General features: G+C 45.6%; 1 protein-coding gene across 1 annotated transcript; it reads left to right on the forward strand.

Annotated features, from left to right (window-relative positions):
• The first annotated feature begins 22472 nt into the window (after window positions 1-22472).
• On the forward strand, window positions 22473-26335 carry Cd70 (CD70 molecule). Its single transcript, XM_059251652.1, has 3 exons — window positions 22473-22634; window positions 23270-23303; window positions 25950-26335. Exons 1-3 carry the CDS (start codon window positions 22473-22475, stop codon window positions 26333-26335), a joined length of 582 nt encoding a protein of 193 aa, XP_059107635.1.
• Window positions 26336-27347: the final 1012 nt, after the last annotated feature.

The raw sequence follows: 27347 nt of genomic DNA on the forward strand, positions 1-27347 counted from the left end.
TGACACATCTTTAATATTCCACAACAAGGGTTACCTGTGTGATCACCTGGAGCTGTCCATTCGTACCTGGTGGGCTCACTATAGAGGTGCACAACCTCTCCCAGGACCCATCAGAAGCCAGTTATTCACTGGGGAGGGGTGTGGCCCTGTGGGCCACTCCTCCATCCACGCCTGTGGACAGATCCAGTCTCACAGGCTGAAGCTGCTGTGAGTTCCTGCACCCCAGATGGCATTTGCAGCCCTGCTCCCTATCTTCTGGCTCTTATATAGGCCCCAGCCCCTTCTAGGCTGTTCCCTGCCCCTAAGGGGTGGTATAAGCATGTGCCTTGGTTAGGGCAGGGCACTTGGCCATCCCTTGTTCTCAGCGTCTTGCACAGCCATGAGTCTCTGCATTCACCTCTGTTCACTGCAGAGACGGGATGCTAGCCTCGGTCTGTGGATACAAACAGACATTTAGAAGGTGGTTTGACAGTGTGACATCACCAAACAGCAGTCTTCAGCTCCCCGAGGGCCGCAGACCTCTTCAGCCAGGGCTTTGGGACAGGGTGTTTTTCGCAGTAGGTGTGGGTTCCCCCCAACGCAAATGCAGCTAGGTAGTAACTGGTTATCCCCATAACAGCCATGCCAGCAGCCACATCTTTCCATTTCTGTGAACTTTTCTATTCAATATCAATCTTGTATACTTTCCCTGTATGAAACAGGAAATATTTGATACTAAAAATGTACTTACATAACGTTACTATATTATGACGGGTGGCTATGGTTTTGCATTTACAGTTCTATTTTTTAGAGATTTATTTTATTATTACTTATGTATGTGTCTGTGGATGTGGGGGGGGGAGCGGTGATACATGCATGCAGCAGCCGAAGAGGCCAGGAGAGGGCACTGGATCCCCTGGAGCTGGAATTACAGGTGGTGGTGAGCCTGAAGTGGGTGCTGGGAATCGAACTCCAGTCCTCTGCAAGAGCAGTCCTGTGCTTAACCACTGAGCCATCTTCCCAGCCCCCAATTTAATTTTTCTAATTTAATTTTTAATTGAACATCATTCTTGGCAAGCCCATACTTCTATCCTATGTGTTATGGTCATATCTACCTCCCTTGCTTGTCCCCCCATTCTCCCCAACTAGTCTTCCTCCTATGTTCATGCCTATTATTATTATTATTATTATTATTATTATTATTATTATTATTTCTATCATCCAATTTCTATTGTAGGGCAAACATGCAGAGCCCTGATTATGAAGTGCAGCGTATCTATCAGATAAACATCTTCATCATGTGAGTGGCAAGCGTCTGCTCCCACTAATGTGCTTGTATTTCACCATTTGAAAGTCACAGTATCATGATGTCTGCAGATGAGAGTTCAACATTATCAACATTCAGATCCTTTTCTCTGATAGGATCATTTTTCACTAACAGTTGACAGCTGACACAATCACACACTGACAGCTGACACAATCACACACTGACAGCTGACACAATCACACACTGACAGCTGCTGACACAAACACTGACAGCTGACACAATCACAAAGAACTTTTAAGGAAAGCAGGTTCTGGGAACTCACACCCAGTAGCCCTGATGGCGGCCTCCACATGGGCATGAGGCCAGAGGGTTGGTGGCCTCTGTGTAGGGATGGGGTCAGGGATGGCAGCCTCTGTGTAGGGATGGGGTCGGGGGATGGCAGACTCTGTGTAGGGATGGGGTCGGGGGATGGCAGCCTCTGTGTAGGGATGGGGTCGGGGATGGCAGACTGTGTAGGGATGAGGTCGGGGGATGGCAGACTCTGTGTAGGGATGAGGTCGGGGGATGGCAGACTCTGTGTAGGGATGAGGTCGGGGGATGGCAGACTCTGTGTAGGGATGGGGTCGGGGGATGGCAGACTCTGTGTAGGGATGAGGTCGGGGGATGGCAGACTCTGTGTAGGGATGAGGTCGGGGGATGGCAGACTCTGTGTAGGGATGAGGTCAGGGGATGGCAGCCTCTGTGTAGGGATGGGGTCGGGGATGGCAGCCTCTGTGTAGGGATGAGGTCGGGGGATGGCAGACTCTGTGTAGGGATGAGGTCGGGGGATGGCAGACTCTGTGTAGGGATAAGGTTGGGGATGGTAGACTCTGTGTAGGGATGAGGTCGGGGGATGGCAGACTCTGTGTAGGGATGAGGTCGGGGATGGCAGCCTCTGTGTAGGGATGAGGTCGGGGATGGCAGCCTCTGTGTAGGGATGAGGTCGGGGATGGCAGCCTCTGTGTAGGGATGGGGTCGGGGGATGGCAGCCTCTGTGTAGGGATAAGGTCGGGGGATGGCAGCCTCTGTGTAGGGATGGGGTCGGGGGATGGCAGCCTCCATGTGAGCGTGGGAAGGTCTCTATGCTCAATCACTGTCCTGCCTTCACTCCTCTTGTGAAGTAGGCTTTGTGAGCTCACCCTGCCAGATGACGCACAGGGAGAAAAGGTTTATTTTGTCTCACAATTCCTCATCATCATCTGTGGTTTAGGTGAGAATGTCCCCCATAGATTTATGTATTTGAACACTTGGTCCCTGGTTTGGGAAGACTATGGCATTTTTGTCTTAGTGACTTTTCTATTGCCATGACAAAACACCATTTCCCCGGCAATCTGTAAAAGAAAGCATTTAATTTGGGGCTCACGGTTCAAAAGAATGAGTCCATGACCACCATGGTGGGGAGCATGGCAGCACACAGGCAGGCAGGCAGGCACTGTAGCAGCAGCTGAGGACTCACATCCAATCCACAAGCATGAGGCAGACAGAACAAACTGGGAATGGCAGGGCCTCTTGAACCTCAAAGCCCGCCCCAGTGACACACCTCTTCCACGTAGGCCACACCTCCTAATCTTCCCAACTCCACCAAATGGGGACCAAAGATCTAAATGTGGGCCTGGGAGGACCATTCTCATTCAAACATCCACAATGCTGTAGGAGGCGAAGACTTGCAGAAGGGAATATGCTATAGGGTTGGGCGTGAGGGTTAACAGTCTCACCCGCTTCCTGTGGATGGGTGAAATATGGCCCATCAGCTTCATGCCACAGCCACCTGCTGCCATGCGGAAGGGCTTTGTTTTTGTCTTTCAGGAAAATGAAGGCATCCAGCTAAGGAATCTGAAGACCACTGGACAAAAGAGACATCTGAAGAAAAAGGCCAAATCATCCAGAAAAAAGTGTCCCACAAAAAAGGTTTCCTGCAGTGAACCATGGTTCATACCTAACAGCAACTCTGAAGTCTCCAATGAGATGATGGGGCCCCACAGTGATGATTCCATCAGGACGATGATAATACCACAAGATGACAAACACCACCCAAAGATCCGTTTTGGACTACAAACTGCTCAGGACAATTTCAAGATCACTAGCTGAGATGATCCAGCCTCACAGACAAGCCCTGCACTTTTCCATTATGCAGAGACTGGACAAATGATACAGCTAACTCTCACAGGACTTGACAGTTAACCCCCAAATTTTTCTTTTCAGGATCCCCTAAAGATGCCATCACCCCCCAGACAACAGTAAGAAATTTTAAGAACACAACACCCATATTCCCAAGAGGTGGGATGGGTGGTTTTTGGTTCATTCAATGGGTTTTGGATAATTGCCATTGTTTAGGATGGTTGGTTACAAGTTGTTATTGTTAATAGTCAGGAGAAAGGAGATTAGATTTAGGGTTCTTGTTTGAAAAAAAAGAGGATATAGATATAAGATAAAAGGTAGATTATTGAATCTACTCTGAAAAGAAAAAGAAGATATAGATACGATAAGATAAAAAGGTAGATTATTGAATCTGCTTTTAAAAAAGCAACTACTAGTTTTAAATATTTTACATTGGATTGGATTTTTGTATATTGTATACAAGTTATGTATATTGATATAAATTTGAGATTGATTTTGTTAGAAAATACTGTATATATATTTCTAATCTTGTTCAAGGTATAATACATACAGCTCATTTAACAATGTGATGTAATTTTCTAGTCTTTGAAAGTTATTATTACCAACTAATTAGGATATGAGAAATGCAAGTTAATAGTCATTATAATCAAACTTATAGTCGTATTAGGTATGTTTTCAGGGTTAAACAGAAATATATTTTAGATAGACAGGTCATCTTCAAACACTTCAGAGATCTACAGAATATGGCATTTAAGATGTTTTAATAACATTGATTTTTTTTTCTTTTTTTCATGACAATGAGACATGTCTGCTCTGAGCAGCACCAATCTACTTCAGAAAAGATGATGGGCACTGAAGAAACTCCTTATGAAGTTTACTTTCTTTGTGCAAGTTAGCCACTGGGCAAGAAAATGCCCTTGCCTCAACTGCTGACAGTATGCTGTCCAAAATGGACAAGCAGGACACAAAAGAAAGGACTGCCAAACCTCGCCAAGACAAGGTAGGAAGGCCCTTCAGAAAATTCTGTTTCACGAATGAGTCTGTCAGATATGTTAGGCCTATAGGCAGAAGATGGATGCCCCAACATTCAGAGGAAACTTGGGTGACTGTCCAGGCAGCCCGATGTTTCTGTCATTTCTCACACTTTTTGGAAGTTGCTTGTTTGCACTTCCTGCTTACTTAGGTAATATTATTTCCTTCTCGGGTCTCTGAGGGAGTTGAAGATTCGATAGTTATAGTTTTCCTTGTTAACAAATTCAGAAAAGAAACTCACTGAAGAGGTATAAAGTGTATACATTTGAAAGACATCAAAAGATAGTTTTTGGTTGGTAATACAAGTTAGGATAGAAGGTGAATTACAATCCTTTGGATTCACAAAGGTAGGATAGATAATGGAGTATTTTCTCTGAATTTGTCAAATGTTTATGGACTGGATATTGTTAATGTAATTCTTGACTGTATATATTGTATATAGTTATTGTACTTATTGTATATAGTTTTTCTTATATTAGTTATAACCTTTTATTATTTTAGACAAAAAAGGGAAATGCAGTGGTATATTGTGTACCCCAATAAACTTACCTGGGGATCAGAGGATAGAGCCGGCCACTAAATTAGCATAGAGGTCAGGCAGTGGTGGTACACACCTTTAATCCTATCTCTCAGGATCGTCTGGATCTCTGTGAGTTCAAGGTCATACTGGGCTACATGAGAGAAACAGAACCAGGCAGTGGTGACACACACCTTTAATCCCAGGAAGTAATATGGCAGGACACAGAAAGGTACATAAGGCATGAGGAAACAGGAACTCGCTCTCTTGAGGCTGAGGATTTCATAGAGGTGAGCTAGTAGCTGGCTTATTCTGCTTCTCTGATCTTTCAGCTTTCACCCCAATATCTAGCTCTGGGTTTTTATTATAAGACCTTTTAAGATTCGTGTTACACCACTCATTATTGGTGAACCAAGATAATCAAAGGCATTTATCTCTTTAAGTCTGAAATATGGTTTACACCATGGGCTTTCAGTACATTCTGAGCTCCCAGGAGAGGGAGTGACTGGAGACGATTCAGTAGCTGAAGGTGCCGGCCAGTCAAAAAGCCTATTCCAGGTACTTAACAGATTCATCCTTGTACTTCTGTTTCTCTAGAACCATCTGGTACCAAGATCTATATTAGTCAGGGTTCTCTAGAGTCACCACACTCACCATCCCACACTCACCATCCCACACTCACCATCCCACACTCACCATCCCCACACTCACCATCCCCACACTCACCATCCCCACACTCACCCCATCCCCACACTCACCATGCCCACACTCACCCCATCCCTACACTCACCCCATCCCCACACTCACCCCATCCCCATACTCACCCCATCAGCACACTCACCATCCCCACACTCACCATCACCACACTCACCATGCCCACACTCACCCCATCCCCACACTCACCATCCACACACTCTCCTGTTACCACCTTCATCCTTCACCCCTATACCCCCTCTCGCATTTCAACAGGAGACATGTTTAATATCACACTGTGGAGACTCTTCTGTAGTTTTTATTTGATGGAAATGAAAAATACCTTTCATCTGTAATTTACAGTGCTTTGAACTCACCAAACAGACTCTACCATGTAGTTGGTCTTTCTCTGTCCCACCTGCCAGCTCCCAAATAACCATGCAGAGACTTATTAATTATGAAAGCTCGGCCAATAGCTTAGGCTTGTTTCTAACTAGCTCTTATAGCTTATATTAACCATGTCTATTAATTTATGTGCTGCCACTTGGCTCATGACTTGTTACCTCATCTCCTACATCTCATGCTTCCTCTGTATCTCCTTCTTCCCAGCATTCTCTCTGCCTTGAAAATCCTGACTAGCTATTGGCTGTTTAGCTGTTCATTAAATCAATCATAGTGACACATCTTCACACATTGTGATCCTCCTACCTCCGCCTCCTTCAGCAAATCCCACCGGTGTGCACCACCACAACCGGCATAAAAGTAGTTCCTTTTTTTTTGTTGTTTTGCTTTGTTTTGTTTTTTGAGACAGTTTTTCTCTATGTAGTTTTGGTGCCTGTCCTGGATCTCGCTCTATAGACTAGGCTGGCCTCGAACTCACAGAGATCAGCCTGGCTCTGCCTCCCCAGTGCTGGGACTAAAGGTGTGCGCCACCACCACCTGGCATCTTCACACATTGTAAAGGAATGTTCTACAGCACTACCTTCAGCTTAGTGGAGGACCACAAGGCTCACCCACCACCAAGGAGCACCACAGAGCAGCACCACAGAGGAGCACCACAGAGGAGCACCACAGAGCAGCACCACAGAGCAGCACCACAGAGGAGCACCACAGAGGAGCACCACAGAGGAGCACCACAGAGCAGCACAGTTCATTATTTCATTTACCCTTTTGAATTTGAACGAGCAGGGATACCCAACAACCAACCAAATGCGTATGAAAATGCAATTCTGGGTTTGGTCAGTAGACGATGGCCCCAAAGGCAATTCAGCAATTACGTGATGTGTCAATAGAAACATGAGGGCACTCGTGGGGCTGGTGGGCTGGCTCAGTGGTAAGAGCACTTGTTGCTCCTGTGGAGACCACGGGTTAAATGCCAAGCTCACTACCATCCGTACTCCAACTCCAGGGGATGGATGCCCTCTTAGCCCTCCTCAGACACCGCACACATATGCACAAACCCACACATGGGCATACACGCACATATATGTAATTACATTGTTAAAAAGAAAATAAATTACAAAATTCACCAGAGTGATAGAAAACAATACAGTCAACACGGCCCACCTTACATGGCTGGTGTAGAAGCCAACAAAATTCTTCTCTGGAGAAAAAGATTCGAAGCTCATGTGGAGACTCAGATCCGCGTTAACTCCGCACGCACAACAGCAGCGTGAGAGTCCGCAAATGCAGGGTCAGTCCCCTAGCCCCTCCACCATTCGAATTTCCATCTTGAGAATATAAAATATTATCTACAAATGTTCACCAAAATGAAAGCCTGAATTACAACAGGTGGAGCAGAGCAGAAACGATCTGATGGCGATCACCAGTGTGTGGCCACAAACATCCATCCCCCTGCAACTCACCAGGTCACCCAAAGGGGTCGGGATGAGGAGGGGGTCGGGGTGGTGGGGTCTGTGTAGCTGCTTTTTGTCAGCGTGTCCCTTGGCCTCTGCATCAGCTCCTGCCTCCAGGTTCCTGCTCTGCAGCCGAGGAATGGTAAGATGCAATAAACTCTCCTCCCCGCGGCTGCTTTTGGTCACAGTATTAGTCACAGCAACGGAGACCCTGATTTGACCAAAATACATTACGCACAGGCAAGGAGAAGCAACTTGGAGTCACGCCCTGTGAAGGGAAAGGTGAGGAAAAGGCTAAGCTTGAGCAAGAGGAACCTCGAGTCAACAGTTTCGATATTTGCTTGCCGCCTAGAAGTTTCGTGAGGAGCAAGCTGAAAGCAGCCCACGCTAGCTGGAGGCCCTAGGCTTCCAGAAGGAAATGGACATCTTCCTGTTCCTGTGGTCCCCTGAGCCAATCCTCTCCGCCCTACCCCACCCCCTCACCTCCACCCCCACCCCTGACCCTTCAGGATCCACAGGGGACCGGCTGTGGCCTGCAGGTGGGGGAAGCCCTGCTCTTGGCACACGTCCATAAAAGGTTATGTGAGCAACCCTGTGACTTCCCTTGCCACTGCCATGGAATTCCAGAGGTGAATTTTTAATTTCTGTTCAGTTCGGAAGGGCTCAGCCCAAGATGTGGCGGACCAATCACGGAGGGCCTCTAAAAGGAGCTGTAAGCTCACCTCCCAATTTGAAAACAAGACAGAAGATTGCCCAAGAACCCAGAAAGCCTGCAGGGCTGGGGATGAAAGCCATGGCCTTGTATTACATATTAGGTAAGAGCCTAGACCGACCCTTATATCCTGTAGAGACCCAATCCCTCACTGGGAGATTCTAGCCGGGTGGGGATAGCCTCCACCCCTGACCACATCCCCACCAGCTCTCCCAGGGGGGAGGTGGAGGATTCTAGGTTGGGGCTCCACCCTGACCACGCCCCCAGCCCCTCACTGGGGATTCTAGGTGGGGCTCCACCCTGACCACGCCCCCAGCCCCTCACTGGGGATTCTAGGTGGGGCTCCACCCTGACCACGCCCCCAGCCCCTCACTGGGGGATTCTAGGTGGAGCTCCACCCTGACCACCGCCCCCAGCCCCTCACTAGGGATTCTGAGCAGGTCTCTGCCCTGACCACGCCCCCAGCCCTCACTGGGGAATTCTAGGTGGAGGTGGGGGGATGGGGGTGGGGAATTGAGGGGGTCCTTACTCCTGAGCCATGCCCCAAGCCCAATGAGGGACATGAGGTGTGGATGAATCATGAGCTAGCTTTCATCCTCAGGACTGCAAATGATAATAATAATAATAGCTAAAAAATAAAGCATGATTTAAGTCATTGGTACATAGACTGTTTATGAAGTTCAAAGTCCTCCAGCTGTAGTTACCTGTGAATTAAATTTCCAGTGAGCTGTCTAGTTTATGTCAACTTAACACAAGTAGAGTGATTTTAGAAGGGGGAACCTCAATTGAGAAAACGCCCCCACCAGACTGGCCTGTGGGCAAGCCAATGATGCGTTTTTCTCGATTGACAGTCCATGTAGGAGGGTGTAGTGAGAGATTCCACAGAGCCATTGCTCTTGGCTTGAATTCGGAGTGTTAGCGCCCAGGCTTTTGATTAAAGTCTGTGATTGTTACCTTTTGATTGATTGTTACCTTTTGAGTAAAGTCAGTGATTGTTACCTTTTGAGTAAAGTCAGTGATTGTTACCTTTTGATTGAAGTCAGTAATTGTTACCTTTTGATTAAAGTGGTGATTGTTACCTTTTGATTAAAGTCGGTAATTGTTACCTTTTGATTAAAGTAGTGATTGTTACCTTTTGATTAAAGTTAGTGATTGTTACCTTTTGATTGAAGTCAGTAATTGTTACCTTTTGATTAAAGTGGTGATTGTTACCTTTTGATTAAAGTAGAGATTGTTACCTTTTGATTAAAGTCAGTAATTGTTACCTTTTGATTAAAGTCGTGATTGTTACCTTTTGATTAAAGTTAGTGATTGTTGTTACCTTTTGATTAAAGTCGTGATTGTTACCTTTTGATTAAAGTAGTGATTGTTACCTTTTGTTTAAAGTCAGTGATTCTTATCTGAGTCCTTCCTGAAGGATTCCAGAGCTTTTGCAAAACTTAGTAATGGGAGAACCTGGCAAACCAGGAGGTCTCCTGACTGATGATTGCTTAAGCAAAAGTCTCCTTCAAACAACTCCAGATAAAAAGTTTTGATATGTGATATGTGGAATTGCTTGCTAAAAGTGTAAATTGTGTAACATTTAAAAAAAAAAAGCCGGGCGGTGGTGGCGCACGCCTTTAATCCCAGCACTCGGGAGGCAGAGCCAGGTGGATCTCTGTGAGTTCGAGGCCAGCCTGGGCTACCAAGTGAGTTCCAGGAGAGGCGCAAAGCTACACAGAGAAACCCTGTCTCGAAAAACCAAAAAAAAAAAAAAAAAAAAAAAAAAAGTCTTTTTGGGAAGCAACAGGCATTTGGTCCCTCAGAGGCTGCAGAGTGAAAATTCATCTTGGAGTGGCCCTTTCTCTTCGATGGACCCTCACAAAACAGAACACTGACACTTGGTGCCCAAAGTGGTGAGATTCGGAGAAAGGAGCCATCTGACACTCAAGGACTGAAGGTTAAAAGTGCACTCACATGTGCAAGTGAGGACTCCAGGATTTGGCAGGGACATGGGAATTTAAACTCCTCATCTCAGGAGCAACAACATGTGCAATTGCTAAAATGCGGGTTGGAAGAAAAAGCATTCACTGCACAGCTATTGCAAATATTAAAGATAAAATAAAATGGCGCCTGAGACAAGAACAAATCAAGAAAAAAGGAATCTTACCAATAGAAAAAGGGGAAAGTATTTATGTTTGTGTTCAGAAACTTACAGAAATGATAGAGCTAAAGCGATTTAAAGAAGCATATGGCATATGGGATGCATTTCCTATAGGTAAGACAAGATTTAAATAACTGGGCTGACTAGTTAGAATAGAGTTATTCCCAAAGGTTGGAAGAAATTAATGACAGCTGGAACTCACAGCTTCCTGACTAAACGCTGCCTGTCAGCTCTGTCAGTCAAGGGCTAGCCAGCCCGGAGCAGCAAGACCTGAGTTCCAAAGAACAGCCAAGAGGGCAGGGCTCCACGGCTGCAGCAGGATCCAGCACAGCCAGCCTGGGGCTTAGAATTTTCATGTTTGCTTGTCTACTTGATTTTGGTTTAAATGTGTTTTGTTTTTCCCTCAGAGCAGGAACAACTCAATATTAAAGATCTCTTTGTAGGAATTTTTTTCCCTAATAGTGGGGAATGACTCAATATCAATGGTCCCTTCGTGGGAGAAGAAATTAAAAACAAGCCCAACTTCTAGTACAAAACAGTCACAATCAGGGCATAAAGCACTAAGCCAATGCTGTTTAAATTTCCATAGATGCCAGGCGGTGGTGGCACACTCCTTTAATCTCAGCACTCGAGAGGCAGAGGCAGGTGGATCTCTGTGAGTTTGAGGCCAGCCTGGTCTACAGAGTGAGTTCCAGGACAGTCAGGGCTACACAGAGAAACCCTGTCTTGAAAAACAAACAAACAAAAAAAATGTTCCCATAGATATTAGTCATTCATTTTATGGAGGATGTTCTTTTCTCCTGATCGTCTGATTAATGACTGAATGAATGTTTAATTTTCCTAGTAAATAAAAACTAACTTCATGATTTTGAACTATATCCTTAGCTATGCTCTTGTCTGTTTCTCATTCCTGAGTATTTGGTCCTGCTCTTTAATTTTCTTTCTGGAAACTCTCAGTTAATTCTATAAAAATGTAACACCTGAAATAGAGCAGGTAATTAGCTTATAAATAATGTGGCTGCTAAGGCAATAGCTCATAGAAATAGTCTCTTACTGATAAGGAGCCTACAAAAATTATTTCCCCACTAAATAAAATGCAAGTAAATTGTTTGTGCAACACCGTTAATAAACAGGTCACCTTAACACATTACTTGGGATCTGTAAAAAAGGATCCTCCTTTTGAGATTTTATAAAAATACTCCATGAGTATTGCCCCAAGTTACCTCTTAAAAATCCTACAGAGATTGCTTTAATGCTTTTATAGATGGCTCTTGAAAAGGATAAAGAGAATTTTACACACATTCCACATGTTCCACAAAAAATATTGTACCCACTCTGGGTTATAACAGCTCAGAAGTCTAACTTTGCTGTAATCCATCAGCTTTTATTAGACGATTCTCAGCCACTGAATATTTTAACTGACTGCTGTTTATTTAAGTCTGGATGACAGTTTATTGACTGGACTAAGAAGAATCAGTCTTATGGTCATAATGGATAGCTCTAGAATCCCAGTTTGCACATCCTCACCCCCAAATGCATATCTTTAAGGAAAACACAAAGTATTGGAAATTCAGTGCTGCCTTAGATATAACAATGGAAAACATCTTACATTATCTCCACAAACTCCTTGTTATAAAATAATCACTGGGGTGTATGGTCTTCTTCCCCCAGAAACAGTGGGAATAATTTTGAGAAGAAGTAGTTTAATGTCTCAAGGATTTATTACACACCCAGGAATTATAGATGAATATTACAAAGGAGAAATTAAAATTATGGCTTATGTAAAAGGACTATGCAGATAGAAGCTCAGTTATTATCACTGCCATATCTTAAAGGTAAAGCAGCTCCAATATTTAGGACAGGAGGGTTTGGAAAGTATTTTGGGAAAATGTTATTAATGATGAGAGAGCAAAGTTAAAATTACAAGTAAATGTCATTGAGATGAAAGGTTTGGTGAACACGGGAACTGAGGTGTCTATAATTTCTCAAGACTCTTGGAATCCCAACTGGCCTTTACAAGAAGTCTCCACTCAGTTTTTAGGCATTGGAACCTTACGTCAGGTAAAACAGAGGGTGGAATGGATTAAATGTATAGATCCTGAAGGACAAGTAGAAATATTAAAGCCTTATGTGTCTGATACAGACATGGATTTATGGGGGAGAGATTTGTTACAACAGCGGGGAGCTAAAATTAATATTCTTACAATTTCAGAAACAGCTCATAAAATGATGTTTAAAATGGGATACATTCCTGGAAAAGGCACTGGAAAGAATTATCAGGGGAAACCACAGGCTACACAAGACAAGGACAGCAGCAGGACAAGGTAGGAATTGGCTACCCAGATTTGGAGTAGGGGCCACTGCCAGAAGCCCAAATGCTCTGCCTTTAAAATGTCTAACTAATAAACCTGTATGGATGGAGCAGTGGCCCTTGACTAAAGAAAAATTACAGGCACTTGAACAACTTGTAAAAGAACAGTTAGATGCTAAGCACATCGAGGAAACTACTAGTCCTTGGAACTATCCTGTGTTTGTAATAAAAAGGAAATCTGAAAAATGGCAAATGTTAACCAATTTGAGAGCTATAAGCAAAATAATTCAACCTATGGGATCTTTACATCCTGAAATTCCTTTACCTTCTTTGTTACCTAAAAACTGGCCTGATATAGTTATTGGTTTGCAAGATTATTTCTTCACTATCCCTTAACAAGAACAAGATGTAGCAAAATTTGCTTTTACAGTGCCTACTTATAATAACGCCCAGACTGTAAAGAGATATCAATGAAAAATCCTTTCTCAAGGAATGTTAAACAATCCACCTTTATGTCAATATTGTATGCTTCAACCACTAGAAGTGGTTCATAAACAATTTCCTCAATCCATTATTTACCAATGTATGGATAACATTTTATTGGTTGCTGCTGCAAGTCACAAAAATATGAAGTAAGAATTCAGCTGACTATGGCAAAGCCATTATCCGGAAGAATCAAGGAGTTCTTCTAGAGGAAGCCAAGTCTCAAGGAATATTTGCTGTTATTTGGCTTTTAATATATTAGCTGTTTTCTGCTATGAATTTCATGTGAGCTCTCATGGCTTCCCCAAGAACTTCTAAACAGTATGGATTGATCATTCCTTGAGCATATACAGTTAAGGTATTTGGATACAGTCACACAGGCAAAGCTTCCTGCTTCCAGGATTTCTGCTCCTTTTTAGCATTAGAATTAGATGTCTGCCTTCTGCAATAATCTCCTTTAGCAAGAATCCAAAGCCAGGGCCAGCTCCAGACAAAGCATCTATGGATAAGTGGCAGACAGAATGGCTGGTCAGACCATCTGCCAGTCTTCTGAATTAAGATAACACCGATATGGAGACACCATCTAGGTAATGCAGAGGTTATATACATAGCTTTGCTTCTTGTGCAAATTAAGCTCAGACCTCCCTTTCTCTCACAGCCCCCAAATGGCACCTTAGAGCAGCTTACTTAGAACAAAAGGGTTTTTTACATATCAGGTGCTTCAAGCTGTGACACAAGTCACCTAGCTATCAAGTACTATCCCTGCCTCTCGCCACAAATTGGACCATGAGTCCAGTGACTCATGGACTCTTTCACCTAACTTCTCCTAAGATTGTCGTTTGAGCACATTTATGATAAACTCATAACGTTTCACTTAATCATCTCTAAGAATATATTTTGAGCATATAAATTCCCTTTCTGATTCATTCCAGGCCTGATTTGACCTACCTCCTTTATTCATTCCCCTTTGAGGTTGCAAATGAAGCTGACTATCACTGCTCTTGTGGGGACCTTGAAAGCCTTGCATTGTATTGTAAAAGTTGGACTGCTTGTAAGGTTTTAGACCAGTTCCTGGAGAGGAACTGGAAGGAACAGAGATGGAGAGGAACAAAGATGAAGATGAGGATGAGATGGAAAGAACTTAGAACTATGAGAGGACTGGAGGAGAAGGAACAGAGAAGAGCTAAGTATGAGAACAGAATTGAAGCTGTAGAGATAGAATTTTGTATCAGAAGAATAAAGTGAGTGGACTAAAGAGCTCAGCATACTTAGGTTCATTCCCTCAGGTTATTTCTCGCCATTGGTTGGTAGCATCTCTTCTGAAAACCCTGGGAAGAGACTGTTAGAGGCTGGACCCCAATAGTCTTTGATAGGCTACTTCCAATACAGGTACCTTGGAAAGGACGTTTAATGAAATACAAAGGATTTTGCCTTGTTGGGGCATATGGACTGCTCCTGAAAAAATACAAAGAGGAGATTCTCTTAATTATTTAAGATTTAAATTAAGTAAACAGAAAATCCAGCCATAAAAGGTACAGGTTAAAAAAGAGCGATTATACTCTCTTAATGATTTTCAAAAATTATTGGGTGATATTGACTGGTTTTGGCCTACCATTGGACTGACTACTCAAGAATGAAGTAATTTTTAAAAATTTTGCAAGGTGACTAGGATTTAAATATTCCAAGGTATTTAACAGATGAAGCAGAAAAGATGTTGGTCTAAGTAAAACAGAAATTTCAAAATGCCTATATAGATTGATTAACTCTCACAACTGAGTGTATTTTAGTAATTTTACCTTCTATTCATTCCCCTACTGGACTCATTATGCAAATGGAAGGTAATTTTTAGAATGAATATTTTTAGCCCAGAAAAAGAGTAAAAAGTGTAAAACCTATATAGAGAAGGTTTCTGAATTAATCATAAAGAGAAGAATAAGATTTCACCAATTGTCTGGAATGGACCTAACTGAGAGTGTAGTGCCCTACACTAATCCTTAAATTATACAACTGTGGGTGATTATTGATGACTGGTAAAGAGCCTGTAGCAATTATTCAGGAGAAATCAACAACAAATGTCCCAAAAGTAAACAGATTCAGTTTATGAAAAGAACTGAATGGATTCTTCCCTGCACAGTGAAAAGAACTCCTATTTCTGGGGCTCTTACATTCTATACTGACACAAATGAATTAGGAACGACTGGTTATAAAGTAGGAAATGTAAGTAAAGTAATTAAAAGTCCAAAAATCAGAGTTATATGCCATTCTAATGCTTTTATTAGACTTTAATGAATATTTTAATATAATTACTGAGTCTCAATCTGCTGAAGGGGTTGTATTATATATATATAGAAACTGCTGAACCTATTCCTGATAATTCACAATTAACTTTGCTATTCATGCAACTGCAACAAGCAATCCAGAACACAAATTATCCACCATACATCACTCATATTCAGTCTCATAGTGGATTGCCTGGGCCATTAGCAAAAGGAAATGAAAAAATTGACCAATTAGTGATGGGAAATGTGTTAGAAGCTTTAGAATTTCATAGAAAACATCATGTTAATAGTAGAGGCTTATAGAAAGTTTTCCATTACCTGGCAACAAGCTAAAGAAATTATTAAAAACCGTCCTACTTCTTCTTAGTACAATCAAGTTCCTTTACCTGCAGGAAGTAATCCTAAAGGTACACAAAGAAATGAAATTTGGCAAATGGGGGGGGGGCTGGAGAGATGGCTCAGAGGTTAAGAGCACCGACTGCTCTTCCAGAGGTCCTGAGTTCAATTCCCAGCACCCACATGGTGGCTCACAACCATCTGTAATGAGATCTGGCACCCTCTTTGGTGTACATAATAAATAAATAAATCTTAAAAAAAAAAACAAAAAAAAGAAATTTGGCAAATGGATGTATTTCATTTAACAGAATTTGAAAAATTAAAATTTATTCATCATACCATTAATACATACTCTGGATTTCAATGAGCATCTGCCTTAAGTTCTGAAAAGGCTGACTCTCTAATTAGACATTTATTAGAGAAAGTAGCTATAATCGACATACTGATACAAATTAAAACTGATAATGCCCCTGCTCATGTTTCCAGTAAAATGAAACAATGTTTTACACATTATAACATAAAACACATTACAGGGATACCATATAATCCTACAGGACAAACAATTATTAAAAGATCTAATCGCACTCTAAAATAAATGCTTATAAATCAGAAGGGAGATATGAGGACTCCCAGGGATTGGCTGCAAAATGCTTCACTGACTTTAAATTTTAGTGCTAAAGAAGCAGGGACAACAGCTGCAGGAAGCCACTGGACTGCAGAAAAAACTGCTGAATTGAGTCAGCCCGCGCATTATAAGATATTTTAACATCAGAATGGAAACCAGGGAAAGTGTTATGATGGGGCTGAGGATATGCTTATGTTTCTGCAGGAAACAAAAATTTGTGGATACCATCAAAATTGATAAAAATCCAACATGAGCAAGAGAAGTCTCTTAGACATTTTGGCTGCTGACATGGGTGACTGGACTTGGAGAGAAGTGACACAGAAAGACTTTGAAGTGGATGGCTGATCCTCCCACCTCGGGACAGCTTAAGAATCTCTGTGACAAAGGGGAAGCATTAGTCTGACTGGCTGGAAAACCTCTTAATGCACAATGTTGTTCCTTGCTATGCTATCTGTGGTAACTATACAGGTAACAGGGCCAACTATACATATTGGGCCTATGTTCCTAATCCTCCAAATAACTTAGCAGTAAGTTGGGAGATGTGAATATTCCTGTGATGGTTAATGAATCTTCTTGGCTACCTGGTCCGTATGAAAACCAAGGTCCTGCCAATCTATGGAGGGAGGTAAAGAAATTAGGAATTATACTGCAGGGATGCAAGGAATTCCTATTTGTATGAATAATGTGGCTATCTATAGTTAATACTACCCAGGATTTTCTCGAGTTTTACATTCTTCATGCGTCTGGTTTTAGAGGACAGGAGATTAATGCTACCAGTTCCATAAAATCTACCGTCTGGTGAGATGTGGGTTATCAACAAAGACTCTGACTGGGTACACTGGCAACAATGTAAAGATGAGAAACCTCGAGTGCTAATTAGTATCTCCCACGGAGGCTTCATTGACTGGAGCCCTTCTGGCTTCCTTCAAGGAAAACATTCTCACTCAGAATCAAGATGGCACAGAGATAGTTCATTGGGACTGTGGAAATTAGCTCTGCTGTCAATGAACCTATTCAATGGCATGGAGTTGGAATGTCAAGTCCTCTCCTACAACTTGGAGATTCAGTTCAGACTAACTTGAAGAAATTAGCAAGTACCTTCCACCCTCTTAAAGCATGGGAAGGAGAGTTAAACATTAAGGATGAAACTTTGTCATTTAGACTAAATCAAAGCCATCCTTTTATACTATGTGTACCATCACCTTATTAGCTACTGAAGGGGCCTGTACAATGGCACCCTAATAATTACAGCATCACTTGTGAACACTGTACCCTTCATACCTGTGTTAATTCTAGTATGTCTTTAGATGTAACCTCTGAAAGTTTATACATTCTTAGAGCAAGGCCAGCAGTCTGGATGCCAGTGAAGTCATCAAGGCCACGGCAAGACTCACCTGTGATGACCATAGTGCAGAAGCTCACTGAAAGAATATTAAGAAAAACACATTGAATGCTTAGACTGATTATTGCAGTAGGTATGGGCATTGTTGCATTGGCTGCTACTGCTGCTACAGCAGCTGGATTGGCCCTTCGTAAAGAAAGCCAAACTGCTGAGTTCATTAGAGACTGGCACAAGCATTCTACGGAACTTCGAACTGAACAAAATAAAACAGTGAGATAGTTAATGGAATAGCTGATGTGAGACAAACTGTTATACTGTTGGGGGGATCAGTTGGAAATATTGAAGAAGCAGATAAAATTAAAAATGTGATCAGAATGTTGCATCCTATTGAACCTTTAAGGTTCAATGATAGCAAGCTTGACTTGGAAAAGTTTAAGATGCATTTGATGGGTCACCCTAATTCTTCCTAAATGATTTATAACTTACAGCAAGAATTTAAGGAAACTTTTTCAAAAGGGTTACCTCATGTGACAGGAACGGATGTTATGGAAAGCCTTGCAAATACATTAGCCTCGTCCGATCCCGTACATCACTTAATATATTTCTTGTTCTAGCAGTAATAACTTTTATTGGCTTTAAAATGTATTTTGGCTTATTTGCCTAAGATCATGAAACAAAACAATAGGAAAAAGGCTGTATTTACTGTAAGGCTACATAATCTTCAACATAACTAATTATAGCTTAAACAGAAGGGCCAGATGCAGGGCAGGATTCCACAGAGCCATTGACTTGGCTTGAATTCCAGAGAGTTAGCGCCCAGGCTTTGATTGAAGTCAGTGATTGTTACCTTTTGTTTAAAGTCAGTGATTCTTGGCCACCTCCATGGGATGAGACCAGAACAGACCGAACATTCTGCGAACATTCTGCCCGAGGCCGACCCCGGGCCCAGCTGCAGATCCTGCGAACCCCAACAACTTGGAGGCATTAGTGAGATTGCCCTACCGATCAACTGCTCAACTCAGATCCATTCCGGAGAGGTTTCAGAAACCTGCAGTCTGCAGTCTGAGGAAACACAATCAGCTGGGGAATTGGCGAGCGAGCAAAACGCAACCCGAGAATGCAAGAGAAGGTGCTGTCCAGCCACCGAACCAGATCACCAGAATCATAAGCCCACCCTACGCCGACTGGGAATGGGTAAGGCCCCATCTCTGGACCTGCAGACCAGGTCTCTAGCCCCTAGGCCCCAGCCATTGGAGCCCCAGGGACCAGGCAGCTACCTTTCCCTGCTCCCTCACCAAAAATAAACAAACAAACAAACAAACAAACAAATAAATAAATAACCAGCCCCTGTGAACCCAGCAACCACTGGAGCTATAAGCCCACCCTGCACCAATTGGAAACAACTACTCCCTGAGACAGAACCCACTAACACTGACTGAACTAAGCTGCTCCCGGAGAACCAGCCCAACAGCACTGATTTGACCAAAAGCTCCTAGTGGACCAAGACTAACAATTAGAACAAGAGAGGCACCTTCAGACACAGACACCGCCTGCACCAAGCAGAGGAAGAGATGAGTAGACGCCAGTACAAAAATACAGGCAACAACATAAAGACCTAAATGACATCAGAACCTAGAGATTCTGCACCTGCAAGACCTGAACATACCAATGCAGAAGAAGCAGAAGAAATCAATCCTAAAAATGACTTTAAGAAGATGATAGAGGCCCTTAAAGAGGAAATGAAAAACTCCCTTAAAGAGGAAATAAAAAATTCCCTTAAAGAAATGGAATAAAGTCAGTGATTTTTTTTTTGTTTTGTTTTGTTTTGTTTTTCATGACAGGGTTTCTCTGTGTAGCTTTGTGCCTTTCCTGGAACTCGCTCTGTAGTCCAGGCTGGCCTCGAACTCACAGAGATCTGCCTGTCTCTGCCTCCTGAGTGCTGGGATAAAAGGCGTGTGCCGCCGCCACCACCACCCGGCAAGTCAGTGATTCTTATCTGAGTCCTTCCTGAAGGATTCCAGAGCTTTTGCAAAACTTAGTAATGGGAGAACCTGGCAAACCAGGAGGTCTCCTGGCTGAGGATTGCTTAGGCAAAAGTCTCCTTCAAATAGCTCCAGATAAGAGGTTTTGGCATGTGGAAATCGCTTGCTAAAGGTGTAAATTGTGTAACAATAAGGATGCTTTTTAGGAAGCAGTGAGCAGTCAGTTCACGAGAAGCTGGTTCACACTGCTGCTTTTGCTGAGCCCAAAGTCATCTTGGAGTAACCCTTTTTCTTCATGGACCCTCCCAGAACACCCACAGGAGGGTCCAGCACATTATGCACTTCCATTCAGATGGTCCTAAGTGTACAAGAATGCAGACTGAGCAAGTTAGTAAGCAGCGCTCCTCCTCGGCTCCCTCTTCAGTCCCACCTCGAGTCCTGCCCTGCCTTCCTTCAGTGATGAGGAACTGTAAGGTGAAATTAACCCATCCCTCTCCAAGTTGTTTTGGTCCTGGTGTTCATCACAGTAATAGAAACCCTATCGTGAAAACAGCCCACACATCAGATGGCTTAAAGTCCCCAAAATGGAGCTGAAGAAATGACTTAGCAATTACAAGTACTTGCTGTTCTTGCAGAGGGTCCAAGTTTGGGTCCAAGAACCCACATCTGGCAGCTCACAACCACCTGTAACTCCAGCTCCAACACCATCTTTTTTTTTTTCTTTTGCCTCCATGGGCATTGCACTCATGTGTGCATGCATATGCGTGCCCACACACACACAAACACACACACACACACACACACACACACACACATTCATACACATAATTAAAGATTTTTTTTTAAAAAAACTGTTGTAGAGGTTAGGGCTCTGAAACAAGGTATCAGGGAGGCCACACCCCCTCTGAAGGCTGGGGGAAAGAGTCACTCCATCCTCTCGAGTGGTGGCTTAGCTCTTCACAGGTCCCACGTCCCTACTTCCCAGGTGTCTTTTCATGCCATGTGCAAGTGTGCACGTGTAGGAGACAGGGCACACTCCCTCCCGCAGTTGCATGCGGAGGCAGGAGGTTGACAGCAGATGCTTTCCTCTCCCGCCCTGCACCCAGCTTTCTCACTGAGCCCGGAGCTCACCATTTCAGCTAGGCTGGGCACTGAGCTGCCAAGGTCCTCCTGTCTCTGCCTCCCAGCAAGCTGCAGTAACAAGCAGGTATTGCTGTACCCCACTTTCAGAGATCAAACTCAGGGGTTCTCATACTTGCTTAACAAGGATTTACCCACTGAGCCATCTCCCCAGCCCACTTCATATTTTTTTAAACCGTTTGTTTATTTTATTTATGTGTATGGGGAGGGTATGTACACCTGAGTGCAGGTGCCCATGGAAACCAGAGACACCAAATCCTCCTGGAACTGGAATTCCAGATCTTTCTAAACCACTTGACATGGGTGCTTGGAACTGAGTCCTCTGGAAGGGACTGGACTTAACGACTGAGACATCTCTCTAGCCCCATGTTAATCGGACTCCATCTGAAATTCAGGGGCCACTGTCCAACAAGTTTCCCCCAAAACAGGATATGAAGGTAGTGGTGGTGGCCTCTAAGCTGGGTCAGCTCAAACCTGTTTCAGAGGCAACCTCTCCCCAATGCCCTTTTCTCTAGTGAACGTCTCAACTTCAGGGGAACTTGAGCTAGTAGATGTGTTCGACATCTTATAGTACAGGCATGAAGAACACAATGCTCTCTTGGAGTGCCCACCCAGGGGAGGCCCAGGGGAAGGGAGACCAGGGACAGGAGAGATACAAGCCCCAGGCCTGCCAGGCTGGGCACCGCTGCCTAGCTCAGCCCCCTCTCTCTAAGGAGGGTTTTCTTGACTCTTTGCTAGCTCTAAGTGAACTATCAGCTGCTCTGTGTCGTGGGTGGGACCCCTGTTTTCCTGGAGCAGCGACAACTTACCCGAAAGCCACAGGAAGAAGAGGGGTCTCAGGCCCCTCCCCGCGTCCATGATGAACCTTGCCGGGCCATCTTGGGCTGATAATCACAACTGCAGTAAATTCATGAATGCAACAGTTGTGTCTCCTTTCAAATAGGGTTATGTTCTCAGCTTCCGAGGGACCCGAACGGAGGGGCCAGTAGCTATTGAATAAGCTAGCCATCAGGACAAGTCCGATGTGGTGACTCACACCCAAAGTCAGAAGGATGAGTCAGAGGCCACCCTGGGCTACAAGTTCCACATCTGCCTGGGCTACTTGAGGAGATGCAGGCAACTCTGGGCAACATGACAAGTTCTAGGCCAGCCTGGGCTATATAGTGAGTTCCCACGTGAGATGCTTATAAGGGCCCGCATGGAAGTGTCTACAGTCATGTCCAAATATTTGGGGGAGCACGGGGGATCCCTGGATGCAGACGCTTCCTAATTTCCTAGCAACCCAGCCCAGTACTGAAACACTAATAGATACTCAATAAACGGTTTGTTGAATGAATGAATGAATGAATGAATGAATGAACACCAGGGGCTGGATACAGAATGTTTTGTGCCTGAGGGACAGGCTGGGGCGGGCCTGTCTGTAAGATGGCAGGGGGTGCCACAGGCTCCGGGGGATTTCCCTATCACTGTGAAGAGACCCAGTTCTTCCCCTGCGTCGGACATCCCCGTTCGAAGGGCAGGTCAAGGCAGGCCACAAAAGCTCAAGTGAGGAGGCTGCAGCTTCCTGCTGCCTTCTGGCCTTCGTCACCATCAGAGGATGCAGCGCCCGCTAGCAAGGATGGTGGAGGAAGGTCGCCCTTGCCCCTGGGTGCTGTTACGCCCGAGCTGGAACACCTTCCTGCGCTTTGGCCTCCTGATGGTGTTGATTCTTTTCATCTCCTGTTTGATCTACTGTGTCCTGTTCCGGAAGCAGCAGCAGACGCAGCTGGAGCCACTTGAGGTGAGAGGGGCCGAGAAGTGGGAGGAGGGGAGGTAGGAACTCAAGTACTCTGGAGGGGACGGGACAGGCTCGGGAAGGATGCGCAGGAGCGCAAGCAAAGGACACAAAAAAGAGGCAAAATCGGAGCGACATGGGTTGAAAAGAGGAAGGTGAGATAGACAGAAGAAAGGAGAGGCCGAGGAGGGAGACCAGGCCGGCCCCAGCTGCCTGAGAGCACACGGGGGATCCCGGGCTGGGAAAGATGCAGCTTTGAGCGGCCGGGATGACCCAGCCCGCCTGCCGGCGTTCCCCCACCACGCCCGGTAGACGCAGATGCTGCTGGGAACCTCACTAGTACAGAGGGAGGAGGGGGGGGAGCTTCCCGGGGCTGAAAGGTCCCGCAAGTGGTGGGAAGCATGGCCTGAGCCCCCCACCCGACCCCGGTTCCAGGAAAACAAACCAGTGATTTTTTTCAGCGATCTTGTAATTGCAACTTCGCAGGGGTCTGGATAAGACTTAACAACGAAAAACTAGCAAAATAGGCCGGTGGGAATGTAGCATGGACGGCAGCAAGCAGGCACACAGGGAACCCCGAGAGTCTCTCAAGCCGTGGGCGCTCATGAGCTTTCTCTGTTTTCTGGTATTTTTTTTTCCAGGTGCATGTAGCTGAGTTACAGCTGAATCTCACAGGTAAGGCTGGAAATCCAGTGGGATGGGAGGTGGGGACAAGAAGGAGGGAGGGAGGGAGGGAGGGAATGAGGGAGAGAGGGAAGGAGGGAGGGAGGAAGAGAAAGAGGGAGGGAGGGAGGGATGAAGGGAGGGAGGGAAGGAGGGAGGGAACATAGGAAAGGAGTGGCCCCTGGCTCAGCCTGAGTCGGTAGAACCAGCACCCAGCACCCAGGAGGCCCTGGGTTCCATCCTCAGCACCACATGAGCCACGCTGCTGGTCCACACTTGTCATCCCAGCATTTGGGCAACAGAGGCAGGAGGGTTAGGAGTTCGAGGTCATCCTCTGCTACAGTGGGAGTTTGAAGCCAGCCTGGGATCATCTGGGGGGGGGGGGGAGCAGTATGGGATGTGACTCAGTGGTTACAGCGCTGCCTGGCTCACCAGCCCAGCACCACGTAAACCAGATGTGGTGGTGTACACTGCCATCCCAGCACAAGGAGGCACAAGCAGGAGGAACAGGAATTCAAGGTCATCGAGTTCAAGGCCAGTCTGGACTACAACAGGCCGTGTCTCATAAGAAATTGAGAAAGGGAGAGAGAGAGTAAAGGGAGGTAGAGAGAGGCTCCTAAAATGGGGACGCATGATTCCAGGAACACACCACCTCAGTCAGTCATCCTCTCCTTTCCTCACAAAGTTCAGACACAACACAAGCAGCTATGATGATCCAGCTACTCACATCCGTTTGTTTTCTCGGCACCTGGTGTGTGTAACTTGTGTATCAGAAGGCTGCTTTTTTTTTTTTTTTTTTTAGTTTTTCGAGACAGGCTCTCTCTATGTAGCTTTGCGCCTTTCCTGGAACTCACTCGGCAGCCCAGGCTGGCCTCGAACTCACAAAGATCCACCTGGCTCTGCCTCCCAAGTGCTGGGATTAAAGGCATGCGCCACCACTGCCCCGGCCAGAAGGCTGCATCTTAGTGAAAGGGGCAGGGGAGGAGTGGCCAGGGGTGGAGCCCCACCTAGAATCCCACAGTGAGGGGCTGGGAGCGTGGTCAGGGTGGAGCCCCGCCTAGAATCCCACAGTGAGGGGCTGGGGATGTCACTTAGTGGCAGAGTACTTTCAAAACATCTGGGAGATTCTGGGTTCCGTGGCACTCCTACAAACAAGCCAAGGAAAACACAAGTGCTGAAGACTAGGCAAAGCAAGTTCAGCCGAAATAGTACTTGTGGCATGCTAGGATTGGATCCGTCCTTCAAAGTTAGGCCCTATGGGGTACGGTGATACACATCTGGCATTCAAGCCCTCAGGAGTCTGGGGCAGGGGCATTGCAAGTTCTGGGCCAGCTCAGGCTACAAGCAAGATTTTGTCTCAAAATTTAAAAACATCTGGTAGTAACATTAGTACTTAAGTACCGTAAACCTTGATACTAATAACCAACTAACCATTACTTTAATAAATCCGTCCTGTCTGGGCATGCTGGCACAGTCGTCATTCTAGTACTCAGCAGCCTGAGGCAGGAACATCGTGAATTTGAGGGTACCCTGTATAGCAAGATCTTGTCTCAAAATCAATAACTAATTAAAGGGATCCTCCCCCCCCCTCCCTCTCTCTCCCTCCCTCCCTCCCTCTTCCTCCCTCTCACCCTCCCATCCCCCACCCCCCTACCCCCCCACCCCCCTTAGCTGCTCTGATTGGCAATCAAGGTCTTTGTATCAACAGTCTCGTGACCTTTTTCGTTGCTGGAACAAAATAACAAACCAAGTAACAGACAAAAGCAACCTAAGGGAGAACCGACTTCTGCCAGCTAGGCTGGCAGCTGGAGGCTGTAGTCCATCCTGGAGAGGGAGGCTGAGACCAACAGAAACTTCACATCCTGTCAGGAAGTAGAGAGATGAGCGTTCAGCACTTTTTCCTTTGTATTCCTCCACATGGCATGGTGCCTCCCACCTTCGGGGTGTGTCTTCCCACCTCAGTGACCATCATCTGTATAACTGGTGACAGATTTGTTTCCGCTGTGATTCTAGACCTCAGCTGACCATCTAAGGAGCCATCACAAGGATAGTTAACGAGGGACTTTGCTAGGTCCCTTCTTCATCCCGGTAGAAGGCGTAACATGGGTCCAGCCCATGACCAGTTTCCCCTCACCCAGGCAACGTGGCCATGCTGGCCCAAACCCTTGCGGTCCTCTGAGCTGGGCTCAGGGTATTACTGGAGAGGGAGAAAGAAGGACTGGAATTTGGTGGGACCCAGAGGCAACTCCCAGGCATCAGAGCAGCACAGGGGGGCGGGGGGGGGGGGGAGAGGTGCCACAGAGCCCTAGGCGTTCCCTGCACCATGTCTCTCTGGTTCTCTCTCTCCTCTGTCCATCTGTCTTTCCATACATGTGTATTTGCATCTCTCTGATGTGTGTGTGTCCATCTCTCCCTCTCTGCACCATATGTTTGCATATCGCTCTCTCTGCATCTCTCATTCTCTCTCATCTCTATCCTCTTTTCTCCGTCTCTCTGCCTCCCCTGCATTGTGTGTGCCCATCCATCCATCTCTCTTCTCTTTTTCTTCTCCTCCCTTCCTTTAAGTTCTTTACCTCTCTTCCTCCACATCAGTCCCCGGTTCTAAATCCCACTGTCAGTCTAGCCTCAGTTCTCATCTCCTTCACCTTTTGCCCTCAGTTCCTCGGAAGGACCTTACACTGCACTGGGAGGCCGGTCCAACCTTGGGAAGATCCTTCACTCATGGACCAGGGCTGGAGAAGGGGCAGCTGTATATCCGTCGTGACGGCATCTACAGGCTGCATATCCAAGTGACACTGGCCAACTGCTCTGCAGCATGCAGCACCGTGCAGCCCAGGGCCACCGTGACTGTGAGCATCTGCTCCCCTGCCAGCCACAGCATCAGCCTGCTGCGCCTGCACTTTGGACAGAGCTGCACCGTGGCATCCCAGCGCCTGACTCGCCTGGCCCTCGGGGATATCCTCTGCACCAACCTCACCCTGCCTCTGCTGCCCTCCCGCAACGCTGACGAGACTTTCTTCGGCATTCACTGGGTATACCCCTGACCACAACTCCTGGATGGATTGTGGGGCTTTTAAATTGTGCTCTTATTTTGTGAATAGTAATTTTTATTCATTGCAAATTCTACATATTTATAAATGTATAGTACACATATCCATCGGCTGGTACTTCCGTCCATCTTCCCCCTCCCATCACCCCATCTCCCTCCCAGCTTCATGTCCTTTTTAAAATTTTATTCCTCCTCCCCCTCCTTCCCCTCCCCCTCTGACGACTGACGACAGCCTCAGGGTGGGAAGGGAGCAAAGCCCCCCTGTGATAGGTCACAGCTAGGCCCCGCCTCCAAAGAGTCCTCAGTGTCCCAAAATAGCACCACCAGCTGGGGGCCTAGAACTTTTTCCATGGAATAGGGAGGGATCTGAGGCCAAAGGAGGGAAAACCCTGGAAACTTCACTCCCTGTGCTTCATGCCTGCCCTGGGGAGGGAGTCTTGGAAATGTCAAGAGTTAAAGAGGCCTGGAAGACATCTCTCCCCAGCAACATCTTTACCTAAGACCAGGTGTGTGCTGCATTCTGTTCTCAACACTTGCAGTTAGCTTGCAAGACGATGTGGTTGTCATTTTGAGACAGGTTCTCTCTCGGAACCGGAACCGGAAGCTCGCCCATTGGGTTAGGCTAGGCTGGCGGATGAGCTTCCCGAGTTCCTCCTGTCTCTACCTCCCCAGGACAGGAGTTACAGACAGGCCCCATCACACACACGTTTACAGGGCTGCTGGACCTCTGAACACAGGTCTGTCTAGCCCCTCTACTTCTTGGTCCTATCCAACGGGCTGTCCAGTGCCAATGTGTGGATTCTGGGAACATGTTCATTTAGACCATAGCAAGTGTTCACAGCCGGAAATGGTGAGTGGGTTATAGGGAAACTCTGTCCTCTGCTGTGCTCCAGTTAATCTAAACCATAAAAGGGTCTGTTCTTAGGTGAAATAAAAATGACCTCAGTGGAAACAAAGTGTTATGGGAAAAGGACTCTGACTTTCAGAGTTTGAGCACCAGTGGGTTA

This window comes from Peromyscus eremicus, unplaced genomic scaffold, assembly GCF_949786415.1.
Source record: "Peromyscus eremicus unplaced genomic scaffold, PerEre_H2_v1 PerEre#2#chr22_unloc_1, whole genome shotgun sequence".
Taxonomy (NCBI): Eukaryota; Metazoa; Chordata; class Mammalia; order Rodentia; family Cricetidae; genus Peromyscus; species Peromyscus eremicus.

Coding starts and splice junctions, on each gene's coding strand:
- Cd70 (XM_059251652.1), top strand. CDS start 22,473: ATGGTGGAGGAAGGTCGCCCTTGCCCCTGGGTGCTGTTACGCCCGAGC. Junction 22,635..23,269: donor CGCAGCTGGAGCCACTTGAG/GTGAGAGGGGCC, acceptor TTTTTTTTCCAG/GTGCATGTAGCTGAGTTACA. Junction 23,304..25,949: donor GTTACAGCTGAATCTCACAG/GTAAGGCTGGAA, acceptor TTTTGCCCTCAG/TTCCTCGGAAGGACCTTACA.